General features: G+C 57.7%; 1 protein-coding gene across 1 annotated transcript in view; it reads right to left on the bottom strand.

Annotated features, from left to right (window-relative positions):
- Nucleotides 1–1,388: 1,388 nt before the first annotated feature.
- SLC9A1 (solute carrier family 9 member A1) overlaps nt 1,389–18,872 on the bottom strand; it is a 53,528-nt gene continuing 36,044 nt past the window's right edge. Inside the window, exons 3-12 of the mRNA XM_039511453.1 lie at nt 14,353–14,603; nt 11,578–11,795; nt 10,366–10,568; nt 9,490–9,579; nt 8,984–9,054; nt 7,964–8,137; nt 7,518–7,632; nt 6,311–6,412; nt 5,870–5,942; nt 1,389–4,314 (exon numbers count right to left, since the gene is read on the bottom strand). Of these exons, the coding sequence (XP_039367387.1) occupies nt 3,992–4,314; nt 5,870–5,942; nt 6,311–6,412; nt 7,518–7,632; nt 7,964–8,137; nt 8,984–9,054; nt 9,490–9,579; nt 10,366–10,568; nt 11,578–11,795; nt 14,353–14,603 (1,620 nt within the window). The 3' untranslated portion in view covers nt 1,389–3,991. The remainder of the gene's footprint in view (nt 4,315–5,869; nt 5,943–6,310; nt 6,413–7,517; nt 7,633–7,963; nt 8,138–8,983; nt 9,055–9,489; nt 9,580–10,365; nt 10,569–11,577; nt 11,796–14,352; nt 14,604–18,872) is intronic.

The following is an 18,872-nucleotide window of genomic DNA, read 5'->3' as shown; positions in this document are numbered from 1 at the left end:
TTTGGTACTGTTACAGCCGACAGCAGCAGAATGAGACAGGTGCAGATACGCCCTTGGAAATGCTGCTGGCCAGCAGCTAGAGGGGGTTGAGTTCTAGACAGAATAGCCCCATGAAGTTGGGGTTTCCGCTATCTCCCCCGCCGCAGAGACATGAGCTGTCCAGGAGGAGAGAAGAGAGGGTATATTGTGCACTCCAGGATGACGGTGGCATGGCTAAAGGAGGCTTGGGGCTGGGACGCAGATCTGGGCTCAGTTCTTGGCCCTGCTACAGATTCCCTGAGAGTGTGAGCAAGTCACTGAACCGCTCTGGACCTCAGCTCCCCACCGGTAAAGTGAGGCTAACAATCCTCTCCCAGCCATCTTCAGTCTTGGGTGTTTGGCCTGTAAACACCTGGCGGCAGGGACGGTCTGATTCCAGATGAGTTCAGCGCCTGGCACAATGGGGCCATGTTCACGGTTGAGGCTGGTAGATCTCAAGTAATAACCCTGGGCAGCGTCTGCCCAACTCCCCACATACCCTGCAGTCAACTTTCTACAGCCAGGATGAATTTAAGGGCCAGATGATTGGAGACAGACACCAAAGAGCTTGTTATGTTCCTTTGGAGAGGCCGGGCTGCCGTGACAATTAGGGATCGTGCTAAAAGTAGTTCTGCCCTTCTCCTAAACCCAATTTAGGGAGGGTGCAGACAGCCCCTAGTTTCTGAGCACCAGTCTGCCCACCTAGCATGCGAGAGAGACCACAGGTGAATGTGCACTGCCATCTGCTGGCTGGAACGCCATCTACCTCCAGCCCAGCGCTCTGATGCCTCGCCCATCAGGGTCCCCTGACCCTTACAAGCGAGTCCTGCCGCCTCCATCCTTCGGGAATGTTCCTGGTCTCAGGACTACCCCCTACAGAGCCGACAGTGGGCTCTGCAACCACCAAGGGGAAGGGCCTGAGACTGCTACTAGCTTTGGGTTTGCGCTGCCAGGTTCAGCTGCAGCATGACAAGGATGCGCTAGGTTACTGCTCGTCTTCGGTGCATCCACAGCCGTGGGTAGCGCAGCTCAGCACCGTGCCCCGCTTCCAGAGGTAGGGAAGAAGCGAGAAAAGAGGGTCTGGCTGAAGGTTGCAGCTGGTTGTGGATACTAAAGGGAAGAAGGTCTGCAGTAGCCAGAGCACAGAAGAGAAGTGAGGAGACCTGCTCCTAGCGCCAGCCCTGTTGCTGACTCACCATGTTAGCATTTGGCAAAGTGAAGCCAGGGTGACTTAGTTTCCCCATCAGCAGGAGGAGGATAGTACTTATCTAGCTGCAAGGCGGTGGGTTGGGCCATTGGCAAGCGCAGCTTTGAGGTCTGACTGGAAGCTTCTAGAGGAGCAGGATAGAAGGGTCCAAGGTCAATGAAAAATCACTAAAAATTCAACATTAATTTATTAGAAGAGTCATGAAAAAAGATCTTCTTTACAGGTGTTTTATACAAGAGAATTTTCATTGCTTAATTATTCCTCCTGGAGGCAGAGCTTTGCACACGCTCCCAGAGACAGCCCCGTTCCTGTGGACTCCCTGCCTCTGGGCACTCAGAGGCCGTGAGCTGCAGAGAGCCCTGCGTCAGACCGATATTGCACGTCAGAGAAAAACCACGCCGCCCGCCCGCCCCCTGGCCCCGCGACCGGGCTGGGCGAGCGGGAGGCTCGCTATGTGGATGGCGGAATGGATTCACATATGGAGCAGGCTGGGTTGAGGCAGGCCCCCCGGCCAGGCCCCCCAAGTCACTGGACACACAGAGCATTTACTGAAGGCAGAAAGGTAGGAGGACGCCGTTTGCGCAGGCAGACACCGTGTGGCTAAAAGGCACAGCGCAGGGCACAGAGCAGAGCGCCCCAACGGGGTTGGCTACATGCTACTGGAGGAAGGCAGGCACCAGAAGGGCTGGCTAGGCGGCAGGTGCCCGTAAAGCCATGCTCGCAGCACGCCCTGGAGCGCCCTCCACAGGAGAGGCAGCGCCCACAGGGGGCTCAAGAACTGGAGGTTTTCCGCCTGCTCCAGAATGGACAACCCAGGCCCTCCTCCCCTCCCCCATGCCTGCAGCCCCGCCTCCCCCTGGCCCCCATTTTAAATACACCGCCCCAAAGCAGCAGCTGTTCTGTGTGACCGCCCCTTGCTGGGCAGCCCCGTGGATCGCCCCTGGCCACTAACCACCTAGGAGCCCCTCCCTGAATACAAGGCGGGTGAGCAAAGCTTTGCAGCCCAGGAGAACTAGACCCAGACTCTTAGGACGGGGGGAGCGTAGCAAGAGCCGGTTTCAGGAGATTCTCCCACCCAGCATGGGAGGAAAGCAGCCCACCTGCAGCCCCGGGGGTAGACAGGAGCAGGAGCTGTACTACATGCCAGGAAGCGATCAGAGATGCCCCTGAATGGGTCCATCAGTGGGGAAGGGAGGAGGGATACCAGCTATGGGGACAGTCGACAGAAACACGGGCAAACCCCAGCCCCTGGAGCCGGTGACCCACTAGGCTGTCTCCTTTGGTGGAGAGACTTCCCTGCCTGTCAGGGGGCATTAAAGCTTTACATTAAGGAATGTGCAGTGTGAGGCTATGGAGGAGGCATCCCCAGCCAGGCAGGGCGAGTGGCTTGGACGTCCCAAGGCCCAGACCATGTTCATTAAGTCACCAGGTAAGAAAATATACGCCGTGTTTAAAGAAAAAAAGCATTGTTCCCTATGTGCAATCAACCCATCCAACCATCTTTGGTTCAGAAACGCTCCTTGCTTTTATACAGCTCTAGATCTGGGTGGGGGGTTTAGAACGAGGCACCTAGATCAGATCAGAAATTTGCCAACCAATTGGGGTGGGGGGGGTCAGGGTATTCCACACGGTGACCGTGCCCAGAATAGGGAGGGATGATGGGTGGGCTGGGGCTCACCCACCGCTGCTCAGAGCCCCCCTGCAGCTCAGGTTCTGCCTCCCGGCTTGTGGCAAGCTCCCCAGCAGCGTACTTCTAGCGAAAGCTTTTAAGTGAGAGAATGCAGAGCGAAAGGAGACTTCCGGGGCATGGAACCACAGTCACCCCCTATGGCTATACGGATTTTTTTTAAAAAAATTTTTACCCACCCCCCTCATTAAAGAACCTAAAATGCTGCATTCACCCTAACCCTGAACAAAGACATTTAAAAATCTGGCTGGGGGGGGGAGGGGGGGCGGGAGGAGGAGACGGACACACACAGCCTGGCAGCTGGAGATCAACGCAAGGCGAGAGCGGCCGCACAACAGACCCTGCCAAGCTGGGCCCCTGCTGAGCTCAGGGAGAGGGTGAGCTGAGCACCGCTGAGGCTGCTGGAAGGAGATGAGCTGTGCGTTAGCACCTGCAGCAGAGCACATGCAGGGTTTCCAGCCCCTCTGCGGAGAGACACCCTCGGGTTGCAACAGCCTCAGTGGCAAGGCCGGCTGCCGCGCTGGCTCTGGGACAGGGACGCTAACTTACAGTGGGTAACCAAGCTGGGCAGAGGCTAAGCCCAGAGTCCTGCTTCCCTCATGCAGCCCGTCTGGAGAGTAACCCACAGCCACACACACTGCAGCAGTCCCTGAGTTGGCAAGGATTAGGGTTGCGTCTGAGGCAGGGTAAACAGCACAGATCTGCCCTTGGGGGAAGTTTCTCCAACAGCCACGAAGCGCCCGTGTAAGCCGACTCTGCTGCTGAACAGGTTCCCGTAGAGCAGGGCTCCTTTCGGATCCCCCCGCCCCCGTTCAGCAAGGGAAAGCAGCCCAGGGCAGCGCGTGAAAGCTGAAGGACCGGGCTGGAATGCATGGGCTCCCCTTCTCGCTGAGAGCTGCTGGGGTCTTCTCCTCCGCTTGGGCTGCCTGCCACAGCCAACGCTCGCTCGGCAGGGCTGCGGCCCCATTCCACCCTCCCAAACCCCCAGTGTAGCGCCTGGGGAACCAATGGGAAATAAAAGAATCCATGTGCGTGCAAGTAGCTCCCCCTGCAGGCCAGAGCCGGCAACGCACCCGCCACTACTTCCCTTTGGGGATGAATGGCTCCCCCTCCTCGGGTTCGGGCTGAGGCCCAGGGTCACTCAGGCACCGCATGATTCGCTGGTTGCTGGGGCTGTCGCCGGTCCCCGGGGTGAAGACGTCGTCAGTGCCCGGGGAGGAAGGATCCTTCACACGCATCACAAGCCCTTCCTCGTCCTCCTCGGGCGACGGTGGGAGGCAGCTCGTGCCCTTCAGCTCCTCGTTCACCAGGTCGACGGACTCCGGAGACTGGGGCGAGGCCGGGTCGACCGTGATGATAGGTAGGTTCCCTGAGTCCGACTTGGGCTCATACGCCAGCGGGTCTGGAGAGAGGGAGCGGGGCGAACAGTCACCACCTCAGCTGCCCTCAATACACCCTGAGGGCCGGGTGGAGTTTTCTTAGACCACTGGGGGAAGTGGAGTCTAGTGGTTAGGGCAGGGGGAGGGGAGTCAGGACTCCTGGGTTCTATTCCCAGCTCTTGAAGAGAATATGATCTAGTAATCAGGGGATGGGGAGCTCAGAGTACAGACTTTTGGGATATGTTCCTACTTCTGGGAGTGTGAGCTAGTGGTTGGAGGGGGGGGGGGGTGGAGGGCTGGGGAAATCGGAGTCAGGACTCCTGGGTTCATTCCTGGCTTGTCGAGACTGGGCAAGTCACTTCACCCATTCCTAGCCTCGGCTAACTTGTCCGTAAAAAGAGTTCACGACACTACTACCCGACCACACAGGCAAGTCAGAGGCTTCAGCCAATGTCTGTAAAACGCTTTGGGGTGACGGTTTTATACATGGCAATAAATCGTCACGAACCTCACGCCCGGAGCGAGGACAGAGTTCACCTTCTAAAGAGCGAACACTCAAGGCTTAAAAACCCCAAACCCTGACGAGAGCAGCCCCTTTAAGGCAGCCCCACTCACCCGGCTGGCTAGGAAGCCCAGGAGAGAGGACACTGCTAGCTCAGCACAGGTGCCAGCTATGTAAAAACAGTCTTTGAGCTGCATGCGCCTTTTCAAGTGCCCCAAGAATATTTGCTTTGCCTGGGGCTCGGGACAGTGCACGGGAATCGACAGTGCACGGTCCCTGCCCACTGGGCCCAGTTTGAGCTGCAATGCAGGACACCTTCCCCGAGCAGGAGGCGCAGCTGCAAACTCGGGGCCTGATCTCCAGAGTGCAGAGCATGGCCCCACTCGAACAGAAGTCAGTGGGAGCTCAGAACCCCTGGGAACTCAGCCCTGAACAGCTGTGGGTCACCTATGCAGCAGCAACTGCACCTTGCCAGGAATGGCTCACTCCAGAAGCTGGAAAGGCTGCCCCCTCGTGGCCATGGGCAGGAATTGTCAGAGGTCCTGACAATTTCCTCTATACTTCAAATTCTCACTCCCAAGGGCAATGTGGGTTTCTTTTCTATTCCCTGGGTGTTTGATTCAGGCCGTGCCAATACAGTGTTCCTCAGAGTGCTGGACATGCTTTGCGGGAGGGAGGGGGCGGGGGATAGGGAGGAAGAGGGGGAGACAACACAAAGGACTAGCTGGTGGGGGGCCTGGACCGGAGGGGGTGGCAGTTTCCACAGTGCTGCCCTGCTAATGTAGCTGGGCCAAAGCAACGGGGGTGGAGGGGAGTTCAGTTCCCAGTGTGACAAACTCCCTCTAAAATCCAGCTGAACAAGGCTGGTCTGGAAGCAAGAGGAACAGGAAACTGCAGGGGACTGCGTCATCATGACCAGAGCTGGCCTTTAACAGGAAGCGTGAAGAGCAGAAGGGGTCGGGTCATCGTCAGCACAAGTGCAGCAGAACAGCTGCTTTAAACAACGTTCCATCACCGCGTCTCTCGCGTCATCCCAGGCCACCTTTTACCCTCCACCTCCGGCTGCCCCCACGTACCTGAGCCGATGCGCGCTCTGGACATCGTGGGAGAGTCGAGCTTGTGGGCTGGGACTGTCAAGTAATTGTTGATCTGAAATCAGAAGGCAAAAGCGGGCGTGAGAGCTCACATTTCTAAAGGGCCAGGACGGGGGTCACTGGGGACGGGGCAAACAGAAGCAGTGAGGCTCCCAGTGGATTCACAGGGAGCAGATGCACCATCCCCTGCTGCACGGACAGCAGACAGAAGCTCTGGGCCGGCTCAGCTGCTCTGGTGAGGGACGCACCTTAGGACAAACCCCACCGGCATCTGGAAGAAGAGCCACGGAGGGTCACCCCATTTCACTGGCTGCCACTTGGGCCCAGTCTCCTTCAGCGGGAGTGAGAAACACTCTGTGCAAACGCCCCCCGCCCCGCCCAGCACACCGCAGCCAGCCGGCAGCTCCCGCCTCCCCAGCGCACCTTCTGCTCCAACTGCCGGGCCTTTTGCCTCCGCAGCAGCATCTGGTTCCAAGCATCCTCGTAAGGGTCGGCCACCAGCGTGTGGCGGTTGTACGATCGCAACTGAGAAGGGACCCAAAAGGGATCAGGGTAAGAGACATGGGAAATATGCAAGGCACCCACTCTCGGCCGCAGAACCCTGGGTCTTGCCGCATGAGAAGCCGAGCGTGTTCCCCAGCACAGGGAACAGGGCTGTCAGCAGGTCTCCGAGCAACTCCCAGCATGGCATTTCCGCACCTCCCCAGAGCGAGCAGCAAAAGTCCATAGAATCTATGGACTTGTGCTCCTAGCTCACCGAGGAGCTCCTGAGAAATGACCCCCCCTACCCCCACTCACCCTCCTGCCTGGCTACGACAGCACAGCCATGATCAGAGCTCAACAATGCCTGTCCAACAGCAGCTTCCCTCCTCCACCCCTGCTCTGGCTGTGCAGGGCAGCACAAGAGACATTTGCCCCCTACTACACAGCCAGGGCCCTCTGGGACCCACCCCCCCAGAGGCCCCAGCTGAGATCAGGCCCCGCTGTGCTGCACAAAACACACAGCTCCCGCCCGCAGGAGCTTACACGCCAAAGGCAGGATTATTTTCCCTGTTCTACAGCCAGGGAACCAAAGCACAGAGAAATGATGCGACTTGCTCCAGATCACAGACTGTTTAGCAAAGCTGGGGAATTGAACCCAGATCTCCTGGGTCCCGAACCAGGGCCTTAACCACAAGGCCAGCTTTCCTCCCTCCAGCAAGTCACCCTCCAGCCCAGCTGTGTGCTTCTTCAGGCTCGTACAGCCTAACAAGGGAAGGGGAGGAAAGGACTGGGAATTACTGGACCGGTGTCCCTAGCCTCTGTTTGCCCGAAGCTGGGAGTGGACGACAGGGCATGGATCACTTGATGATTTCCTGTTCTGTTCGTTCCCTTTGGGGCACCTGCCATTGGACACAGTCAGAGGACAGGATACTGGGCTTGATGGACCTTTGGTCTGACCCAGTCTGGCCGTTCTTATGTACGCAGGTAGACAATGAGGACGAGGCGGGTAAGTACACTAACGGGTGGGTAGGAAATGCAACACGGGTCCCAGCTGCCCTACTTGGAAATTCTCTCCTCCTTCCCCATCCCCCCAAGGGGATGGGCTGAGCTGCAAGGAGGCAGCCTGCGGGTAGATTCGAGTCCTTACTCTCTGCCTGGTTTTCTGGAGGTTGTTGCGCAGGATTTTCCGGATCTCCTCCTCTTTGTCCTTGGACAGTGCTGGCAGCATGCGCTTCACGGGCAGGGCTTTGGGATTGATGTTCCTGGACAGACAGGCAAAGGTAAGGGAGGAAGGGAGATAAGGGCTTTACGGCAGCCGAGGAGGGAGGCGCTGGGAAGAGGGATTTAGAGCCAGTGGGAGCCAATGACAGAAGTTAGCTGCCCCTATAAAGCAAAACGTGGTTTGAGCATTGGCCTGCTAAACCCAGGGCTGTGAGTTCAATCCTTGAGGAGGCCATTTAGGGACCTGGGGCAAAAATCTGTCTGGGGATTGGTCCCGCTTTGAGCAGGGGGTTGGAGTAGATGACCTCCTGAGGTCCCTTCCAACCCTGAGATTCTATGATTTGCATCAAAAACAAAACAAGGTATACTCACTGCATGGAGACCGTGGAGATGGCAGAGGGGATCTTGCCCAACCCTCCACTCTCCACCAGCTCGATGGCTTGTTTCATCTCCATCTTGTGGTAGAAGGCAATCAGCTGTGGCTCCTTGGACCGCTCGCCCGCAATCAGGCACTTCTTCACGTACTTCTTGTTGAAGCGATTCAGCCTGCCCGGGGTGGGGGAGAGAGAAGGGGATGTGTCAGGAAGGGACCCTAAAGTCCCTGCCCCATTTGATTAGCGTCATGCCCAGCGCCCTTGTGTCCTCCCTTAGAACCAGCGAGCCCAGCAGATCAATAGAGTTCGGTTCCTCTGGGTGCGGCGGAATCTGGGTCCAGGGGTCAGACATGCTCCCCCTGTGCCCAGGGCCCCCCAATACGCTTCAGAGACTGAAGAGCCGCACATGCCCATCAGCTACAGGTGACATCGAGGCCAGAGGGATATCCAGGACCGGTGAGCACAGCTCCTGGAGCGTTGGCATCGGATCCACTGAGCACGGCAGAGGGCTGCTGGGTCATGCGGTGATGAGAATGAAGGCAGAGATGCATCCTGTACCCTCCTCCATCAAGGAGCCGGTGCTGACCCACCCCCCTCCAGCGCCTGGCAAATCCCTCCCTCGCTCGGTAACGAGTCCCCCACGCTCTCTGGCAGCCCCCATACACAGAGCAGGCAGCCAGGAGGCGGAGCCAAAGCTGAACTTCCCACGCAGAGCGAGGCAGTTATGGAATGTGCTCGGGGCTGGAATCGGCTGGGTGGAATCAGAGGGTAGCCTGGCTGGTGGGGGAAGAGGACAAGGGAGCGCAGGCCTCTGGCACAGCATAGCTCCACGCGGCAGCACCGCCTCCCTTTGCTTCTCACCAGGGGCTCCTGGAATGAGCGGGAGCGGAGCAGGCTTTCAGGGCATTGCAAAAACTGGGGGACCTGAGCTTGCCAGGCTGCATCTAAAATTCTTGCTCCTTGCCCCAGCTTCCCCTCACCCCCCACACGCACCTGCACACGCGGGAGCCGCACTCACTTGTCTTTCCAGTGGTGGTGGCCGTAGTGACCACATATATCCTCGATGCCGGTCAAGAGATGATCCAGGAACTGGAGAGGGCGCGAAGCAAAAAGTGTGTGTTCAGCCTCGGGAGCGTGCACCGGCCAGACCTCTCTGCCCACCCCTCCCAGTGAACCCGGGGCTGGTGGGCTGTCAGGCTGAGCCTCGCTATTAGGTGCGGCTCCAGGAGGATCGGCCTCTGGGTGGCAGCACAGGCCTATCCTGATTGTAACTAGTAGCAGAGCAGCCAACAGGAAGGTCTTGGCTAGAGAATGTGCACTAAAAACTACAGGGACCCGGCAGAGTCCTTTAACTGTCCCCTCCCACCCCCTTACCTTGGGTACCAGCTCCGAGGCAGTGCCCGGCTGCACACCCACCTGGGTTACCGCCTTTGGGGCAGGGGAGCAGAAACAGAAGAGGACTGAAGGCAGAGAAGCGCAGGAAAGCAGCGCCAGGGAGGGACCCCGGCTTGGGAGAGCCATTACCTGGGTGTGAATCTCTTCGTTGATGGAGCGTTTCGTCTCTTGCTTCTTCTTCACAGCCAGCAGGTCCACCAGGGGGCGAATGGTCATCCCCTAGGGAGGAGATTATACCCCTGTGAGAGCCCTCGCCCAGCTGAGAGCCAAGCACGGGCACCAACCCTGGTGGTGGCACCATCCTTACCCTGGAGCAAACCCTGCCCTCCTGGAGTCAGTCCTGTTACATGACACAGGGGACCCAGGCACTCCAGGTCCCTCCTACCTCCTCTAAGGCCTAGGGCTGTCACAACTGGAGATAAGAACCAGGCTGTATCTTATCTAGCTGGTTTGTACCCCTCTACCTGTGAGGTGCAAGCTGCCCTCCTGTTCCTTTGTGCCATGGGAACCCAGTGGTCGGCCCTCAAGAGGCTGACATTACAGGGGGACCCTTCTCTATAACAGACACCAAAGCACAGAGGTGATGCCAGGCAGAGGCTGGAGCCACTCTGGACTTATCACGGCCTTTGAAAGCTGCTGAGAATCACGGAGCTCACAAAGCGACAAATCTGCGGCGTTTCCCAGCCAGTGATCCCGAAGAGCTGGACAAAGGCAGGCAAGTGTCACTACCCCATTTTACAGACAGGGCAGCTGAGGCCCAGAGAGCGGAAGGGATCTGCCCACAGTCATGGAGTGAGTCAGCAGCAGAGCGAGGAACATCCAGAATTCCTTGCCAGGGTGAGTCACTGGGCTGTCTCACAGCTCATCCTCGACAGCAGCCACGGACCCAAACATCTGCTCCTCAGCCAGAAGCGCCAGGGAACCAACATTCCTGAGTGACGCCCATCGTCACATTGTCAGGGTGCCTGGCCAGGCAGCAAGGCCAGGAAGGGGAGTTCCACCTACCTGCACGAAGACCGTGAAGAAGATGACTGTGATGATGGCTGTGAGGAACATGTCTCTCATGGGAAAGTGCTCGCGCTCCAGGAGGTAACCCAGCGAGAAAGCAATGGCCCCTCTCAGGCCACCGTAGGCGATGATGAACTGGTCCTTTGGGGTCAGTTTCACAATGCGGAATTTGTTGATGAACCAGGTGAGGCCCAGGACACCTGGAGAGCGAGCAGGGAGGACAGGACAGACCTCCTCCAGGTTACACAAGCAGAGTCACAGTCACACACCCCGACCCCCGGCTAAGGTCAGCCATGTTATTCCATCAGCGGAACCAGCCACATGCAGCACAAACCATTTCCCTTGGGGGAAGGGGTGAAACACAGAGTGCTCCAGTGAAAGCAAAAGGCTGACAATGGTAGGACCCCCATGCTCTGTGGGGGTCCCTCTCCCAAATCTTGGCTTGCAACCCCCAGCTCTAACCATCCTATCCCCGGCCAATAAGACACAGCGTATTGTCTGGTACAGCCTATGCTAGAACCTCCCACGGGTCTGAGCGTAGCCCAGGCTGGCAGTAGCCAGATACCCCCACCTGGAGGCTGCTCAGGGGTTGGGCAGGGCAGGTCGCAGTCCAGTTCCCCATGGACAAGCGTCTACAAGGAACATCCCAACTGTCCCTTGCCTGAGGGCTGAAAGGGGCCACCCAGGCTGAGCAGCCTCCCCAGGGGGGTCTGCAGCCCAGATCCGAGAGGGGAACGGCGACGGTGCGAGCGCTCCTGTTCTGGGGATATGCACAGGCCCCTCTGGCCTCCAGAGGAGTCAATCCAGTGCTCGGTTCACCCAAGGGAGAGCACGGGCTAATGGGGGGGAAGTGGTGTCTAGGGACCAGTCTGGCCCCTTGCCTGGGTCAGCCTGTGACCCAAGGCAGGCTGGAGCCCAGTCCTCTAGAGGCCAAGTGCTGGGGCGCGAATGCCAGAAGCCCCGATAAGTGCTCCTCCCAGCCCCCCTGCAGTGCTGCATGCTCCCTAGAAACCAGGCAACCGCAGCCTCCCAGCTCCATGCTCTACCTAGCGAGGACGAGAATAACAACAGCCCCTGTCTAGGGCTCAGAGAAGCCAGCTTCCCGTGGCAGTACCGCTGCTCTCCGGCTCCGGGGGCGTCTCCGTGCTTGGCGAGGGCATGAGCGCGACCCCACCAGAAGGAGCAGGCACCAGAGCCCCGGCGCCTCACCTAACACCCTGGCGATGAGGCAGAAGATCAGCGTGCTGATGATGAAGGTCCAGTTCCAGTAGTGCCGGCCGCCCACGGTGGAGACCCCCAGGAAGATGAAGATCAGGGTCTCGCTGACGCTGCTCCACATCTTCAGGAAGTACTTGATGGTGGTGTGGGACTTGTGGGAGATGTTCGCCTCCACGTAAGGGCGCATGACCACACCGGAGGCGATGAGCCTGCAGGGAGAAGGAGGGGAGAGGACTTAACAGCACCCAGGGAAACCAGCACCCAGCAGGATTGTCTTCAGCTCCTCACCCTGGGAGCAGCGCTGGCCTCAGCAGCACCTCTGGCTTTATTACACGCAGGTCAGTCAGCAGAGACCTGATACGAGAAAGGCGGCGCTGCACTGCCCAAAGGACAAACACCAGTGCAGGTGGGGCCGGAGTCCGGGACCCACCTGCAGCCACCAAGGAAAGCGGCAGAGGAGTTCCTGGGCAGGGCACGGCTCAGGAACGTGACTGGAGGCAGGCTGGGGCTGGGGCACAGGGTGCTTTGTAAGCAAAGGGCTCACCATGCTGTGTCTGGCACGCTGGCCTCTCACTGCAGTGACTCACCAGGCCCACACTGCAGCTGATTCGGCTCCATTCACAGCGGGAGCGACAGGGAAGGAGGCGGCAAGGCCTCTCTCTCTAGCCCCAAGGGCAGGGCAGGAGAGGTTGCAGAAGCAGCCTTGGTGTGTAAGACACAAGGAGAGCTCAAGCCACCTGCAGTGAAAGCAAACTCTCCAGGATCACGAAGGGCACGGCTACGCTGCAATAAGAGACCCACCCAGCTAGCCCGAGTCAGCCGACTATAAAACTGCACCACGGACTTTCAGGCTGGAGCCTGGGCCCTGAGACTGTCCCCGCTCGCAGGATGTCACGGTCTGGGCCCCAGCCCACACTGCTATTTTTAGCCCTACAAACCCAGCTCTGACATTCGCTGCCGCGGGTTCGCAGTGGAGATGTCCCCTAAGGGGCCCAGCACCCATCCAAGGGTGGGAATGGAGGCACGAAACTGACCATGGCTACTGCTACGGGCCTGGCACAGAGCTAGAGTCACTGGAGCAGGAGCCTGGGTTCTATTATTAGCTCTGATTGGTGAGCGCTTGAGAAAGACTTCTCTTATGCCTCAGTTTCCCCATCTAACATGCCTGGAGGCCTTCTGATGACAGTGCTACCCGAGTGCAGAACAGTATTCCCGCTGAGAAGGAATTAAGTGGTCCACCCCCAAGCTCACTCTCCAGGACAGCTTCCACTTCTGGAACCAACATGATGGACATTTGAATTCCTGTCCCCATGCAATTTAAAACCCTGGAAAGGCCTCTGATCCCTGCAGGGTTTGGCTCTTGCTGGCGACCACCTTAGGCCTGGCTGACGATCAGGAAATTCGCACTCGGGTAACCATGGTGATGCAGTTCATCAATTCCAAGGCCGGAAGGGACTGCTACCGTCACTAGTCGGAGACTTCCCAGAATTACTTCCTGCTTGAACTAGAGCAGGCCACGGCGAAACCCCCACTTGATTTAAGAGTTCCCAGTAAGGGAGGATCCGTAAGTCGCTCTAATGGTTAACTCCCCTCACACCCTATTTCCAGTTCAGTTCCTCTAGTGCAGGGGTTCTCAAACTTCACTGACCATAAAAATTACTGCACAACCCCAGGAGGGGAGACTGAAGGCTGAGTCCGCCTGATTCCCACTGCCCGGGTGGGGGAGCCAAAGCCCGGACCCCCACTGCCCTGGGGCTTCAGTTCCAGGCACGGGACCCGTAACCTGAGCCCCGCCGCCCAGGGCTGAATCCCTCACGCTTCAGCCCCAAGCCCCAGCAAGCCTTAAAATGGGGCCCTGACCCACAGTTTGAGAACCTCAGCTCTAGTGCAAGCCTCTGAAGCAGGTGCACTGCACTGGCACGACACGGGCTTCCCTCAGCTCAGCAAGTCTGCGCTAGGGCCCTGCACTAGCAGAATCAATGCAATTCAACTGGGGCAAGCCCATAGCAGGTATCATTGGGGCCAAGAACACGGCCTGATTCAAAGAGGGACTGGAGGTTTCTACGGAGAACAAGACTATCTGGATCTATTGCAGGAAACACTAGAGCACTCCAGGAGGGATCGAAACCTGCTGTGTCAGGATAACACAAGTTCTAACAGGTGTCAGGAGGAGATGGTCCCAAGCGCAGATTATCCTATAGCTGCCTACAGCGGGGTTTCTTCCACCTTCCTGTGCAGCCACTATCAGAGAACAGATACTGGCGTAGATGGATCAGGGGCCTGATCCAGTGTGGCCAATGTTACATCCCTAGTTATGTCCCTAGGGAGTAGAGTGACCAGACAGCAAGTGTGAAAAATCGGGACAGGGGGTGGGGGAGTAATAGGAGCCTATTTAAGACCCAAAAATCAGGACTGTCCCCATAAAATCGGGACATCTGGTCACTCTACTAGGGTGGGTCTACACTTAAAATGCTCCAGTGGCCCAGCTATCTATGCCGGCAGGAGGGACTCTCCCGTCGGTGTAAATAACCCACCTCTCTGAGAGGCGGTAGCTAGGTCAATGGAAGAACTCTACCGTCGACCCAGCGCTGTCTACCCAGGGACTTAGGTTGCGCGCGCGCATGTCACATCCCTGAGTGACTTAGCTGTGCCAACCTAGTTTTCTAGTGCAGACCTGGCCAAACACAGCTCAACCCTGATAACTAAGCCAAGGCAGAGAGAATATTAATGTGCTGAGTGCGACAGTCCCGCCCAGCCGGTACTCACGCCATGATGCCAGAGAGGTGGAAGAGCTCGGCCGACAGGTACGCCATGTAGCTGTAGAGGAAGACGAAGAGGGGCTCGATGACGCGGATGTGGGAGGTGAAGCGGGAGGTGAAGGCAGCAATGACTCCATAGATCACGCCAATGAAGACGCCACCCAGGGACACCACGAAGAAGCTGAGGAAGCCCAGGATGATGTCAGTAACTGTCACCTGCTCTAAGTTGGCAAACTCTTCGAAGAGGTGGTAGAGCACCTGGAAAGGGAGAACATAAGAATGAGCCTAATGAATCAGACTATCAAGGTTGGAAGGAACCTTAGGTCATCTAGTCCAACCTCCTGCTCAAAGCAGGATCAATCCCCAGACAGATTTTTGCCCCAGATCCCTAAATGGCCTCCTCTCACAACCCTGGGTTTAGCAGGCCAATGCTCAAACCACTGAGCTATCCCTGCCCCCCAAAATTGTGGAGATATACCTATCTCCTAGAACTGGAAGGCACCTTGAAAGGTTGAGTCCAGCCCCCTGCCTTCACTAGCAGGAGCAAGTACTGATTTTTGCCCCAGATCCCTAAGTGGCCCCCTCAAGGATTGAACTCTCAGCCCTGGGTTTAAGAGGCCAATGCTCAAACCACTGAGCTATCCCTCCCCACTGGGTCAGACCAGAGGCCCATCTAGCCCAGGGGGCTGGCGAGAGAGAGAGGACTATTTCAAGCAGCCAGCCACGCTCCTGTGATGCACAGGGAGGATGGGCTCTCCCCTTGAGGGAGCCCTGATCAGAGGCTGCCAACGGGAGATCTGCATCAAAGGGACTATGCATTAGTCTGCGACATGGCAAGGAAACATAGCTAAGCCCCTGGTTCCATAGCCAGCACCCGCCCTGCTGTGTGCAAACCCTTTGGTAATTGCCATCCTGGAATGTTTGTTCCATCAAATCTAATGCAAAAGCAAGTGGCGCTCGGCTGCATGCGACATGTAAACACCCCAGGGACGCAGCAGCTGGGAACGGGTGGGGGGGAGAAACCAGCCCTCCGGGCCACCTTCCCTTCTGGTTCATTGGTGCTTCACTTGATCTCAGCACCCTGCCTGCAGGGCGCACTGCTCTCCAAAGCAAGCCTCGCGGCTCTAATGGTTTTCATTCCAGGAGGGCCCGGCGTGCAACACAGGCCTCCTTGTGTCTGTACAGCTCCTAGCACAGCGAGACGCAGCCCCCGCTCCCAAGAGTTTGCAATCTAAAATGGACAAGATCAAGGGTGGGGTCCCCCCGGGCCACGGAGATTGAAAAGTCAGAAGCTCCCCTGGGCTGCAAGGTGTAACAGCAAGTTGGAGACCGTGAAAATCCACAAACCCCTGCTCAAGGTCTGCCATCTCAGCTGCAGCCACAAGGTTGCCTGGTTAGTCAGTGCACACTGGGGCTGCTCCGTTAGCCAGACCCAGCGGAGCCGAGACGCCTTTCAGGGCCATGGGATTCAGCTCAAAGTACCGTGGCACCCACAGCAGAGCAAAGGGCTAAGTACTGTCAGCTGCAGTGTTAGCCCCAGAACCAGGCGGCCATGAGTGCAAAGAGCTGGTGCCTTCCCCAAGGCCCAGCAAGAGCCGTTAAGAGCCTGTGGGGCAGGGAGTCTCAGGCAGCGCAGGGCAGACAGCGGGACAGTCACGACACCTCCCTCTTCGCTTCCATCTCAGGTTCCCGATGACCCTGGGTAGGCTACTGAGCAGCCACGCTCCGACGCGGACAGACGGGACGTACAGTAAGAGCCATTGTACCCAAAAGCAGCGCAGAAGAAAGCGGGAGGCGTTCTGCTGTCCGCAGCACTAGCCTCCGGACACTGCCTGCACTCACAGCCGGCCCTTGGACCGGGATTTCCCTTGGCAACAGCCAGGCCCAGAGCCCTAGCTCATTCCCTGGGGCGCTGCTCTGTCTTCCCTGCCAAAGGCTCCCAATATCCGTACGGGGAAGGGTCCGCACCTTGCCAGAAGAGACCCCGAAGATTATATTAAAGGCCAGTCTCTTGCTCTTTGGGGCTAGGGTGACCAGACGTCCCGATAGAATCGGGACCATCCCGATAGAATCGGGACCATCCCGATATTTAGGCGTTTGTCCCAATATTCGTTACTCCCGATATTTCACAGGCCTCTTTTCTGGTTTTGCTCCGTTGGCAGCACTCGGCTTTTTTCCTTTTGCTTTGCTGGTGACTCCCCCCCACCCCGCACAAAGTGTCCCGATATTTTCTTCCTCTCATCTGGTCACCCTATTCGGGGCTCTACCTACACAATCCCCACAGGGCCAGCGTGTAGCTTAGCTGGGACCTTAACCCTGCCCCCGAGAGCCTTCCGCCTATAGCCAACCCCCTTGCTCAGTGCTCCAGGGCAGCCCAGGCGAATGCAGATCCCTTCCCTTTCATTTCCCGCCTGGGTCACAGGCATGGGGCAAGCCCGCTGTTAGCCAGGGGAGGTCCAGCTTCAGGCAGGATGGAGACCCCAGCTGGCGCTTAGCTAGAGCATCCTGACTATTCTTTCCTTTTCTATTGCTCGGTGACGCTCCTGCTTCAGTTTCCATGGCACTGGGCTGCAGTTTTACAGCCTGGATCCTAAAACAACCTTCTGGAGGGAAGGCTTCTTAAGCGCAATGATTGCAGCAGCAGAACAGGTCCCCTTGGGAGGGCCTGGTTCTGCCCTGCATAGTCTGGGGTGGGGGGGGAGAGCCATGATCCCGCCCTCCAGTCAGCCAGCCGCACCTGGGCACCCAACAGAGGGATAAACCTGTTAGACAAGGTGCTATCTGCAGAGCTGCAGGCCCTTCCCCAATACAGGGCGGGAAGAAACCTCATACACCCAGCCTAGGCCAGGGTGGGTCAGCAAACCCCACTCCTTTCCCATGCCTGACCAGGCGCCTGACCCCTTGCTGCGGGGGCCCGGCCGCAAGAGAACAAAGGCAACGATCAGCACGGTAAAAAACACAACAACCCAGGCCCAGCAGACAATTGGCATTTGATCCCTTTACTGCCCCAGGTCCAGACTTTGCCCGGGCTGCAGGGACGGGCTGGGCAGGTAGACTCCCTGCGTGTGTGCACATGGCAAGTGGCAGGCAACCAGCCAGAGCTATGGGAGCTCGTAAGTCGCCCTGCTAAGGGCTCTGTATAAATGTTGAAAGTGAAAGTGAAGCCTCCTGCAACAGGCCTAACCGCTGGCTCACCCTGAGAGACCCCCCCCGCCCCCAAAGGATGCAGCCAGTGCTCTTGCAAACGCAGAGTTAAGCGGTTGTTAGTCTGCGCCTGCAATCGGAAGGCAAGAGTCTCCCCAGACTCACATCCCTGTTCCAAAGGCTCTGGCAGACTGCACGTTCTGACCGAACACCCAATGCACAGGCCACGACTCTGGTGCCGCGCTTCCTCCACATAACTGAGGGCCCTGGAAATTTCCCTTTGCACGCAACACCTAACAAAGGAGGAAGCAGGCGTGGGCGGTGCAGTCAGTGCTTTCCCTGGCCGAGAGCAAGAGCAGACCCAGATTTCTAGGGCTTAGCAATGCAGCACATTCTCAGCCGATTTACAGAACCACGTCCCATGCCCAAGTAGCAGCTGAGCCCAGCCTCTCCCCTGGAAGGGAACAAATTTAAGAGACACTGATTTCACTCCATGATTAGCACCCATGTTGCCACAGACACGGAGACAGATCTCCATAGCCAGGAGCTCTTACACCTGTTCTCTAGTGATGGCAGGTGTCAGAACTGGCTCCGACCAGGGTTCCAGAATATCCTGTTTGAAGGGCCTTGGAGATGCTTAGTTCTCCAGCCTGGCTATTCCTCTGAATGATCCTCGCAGACCACTAGTTATGCGCAGACCCCACAGATGGACTGTCTGGTCCCAGAAATGCCTCGGAGCAGGATGCCAAGTCCCAGGTGAGCTTTGATGCCAATACATGTAGCAAACTGCTGAACGGTTTCCAAACATCTACCCCCTTCAGTCAGCGTCAAACATCCCCTCGCCCTTCCCTTCCCTCCTCTCCCACGAGCAATCGGCACTAAGCTCTTCCGCCGCTACCCCCTCGACTGCTGGTGAGCTCCTGCTCCCGCCAGCAAGCCCAGGGGCAGGGAGTACACAGGCAATCTGCTGGGCAGCTCGTGCTAGACGGGTGAGACCCGAGCGCATAAAATAAACCTGCACCCCAGCCCAGCCCTGGGAGAGGTTTTCCCATGGCTGCCTATCCAGGCAGCAGCACACAGCAAAGCAGGTCACCCCTTGCCCTTGTGGGAGAGTTTAGCCAAGCTTGCAGTTTTGCCCTTATCAGAGAGCTCAGCAGAGTTTTCTATAGACATTAAAATAAATCCTCCGGCACTGTGCGGGAGGGAGGAATTAGAGGCTTGGCTGAGCGCACTAAACCGTGTACGTCCTCGCTCAAGTTTAAACCAACACAAAAACCCCCCAGTCCCGGGCAGCGTTGATCTATCCGGATGGAGAGGTGAGCACGGGCCGCAGGACGGGGACAGGAAAGGAGAGAAGAGGCCCCTGCCCCGGGCAGTGACAGG

Source organism: Mauremys reevesii, linkage group 23 (genome assembly GCF_016161935.1).
Source record: "Mauremys reevesii isolate NIE-2019 linkage group 23, ASM1616193v1, whole genome shotgun sequence".
Lineage (NCBI taxonomy): Eukaryota > Metazoa > Chordata > Testudines > Geoemydidae > Mauremys > Mauremys reevesii.
The sequence above is the reverse complement of the archived record's forward strand: the minus strand, read 5'-3'. Positions and strand labels throughout refer to the sequence as shown.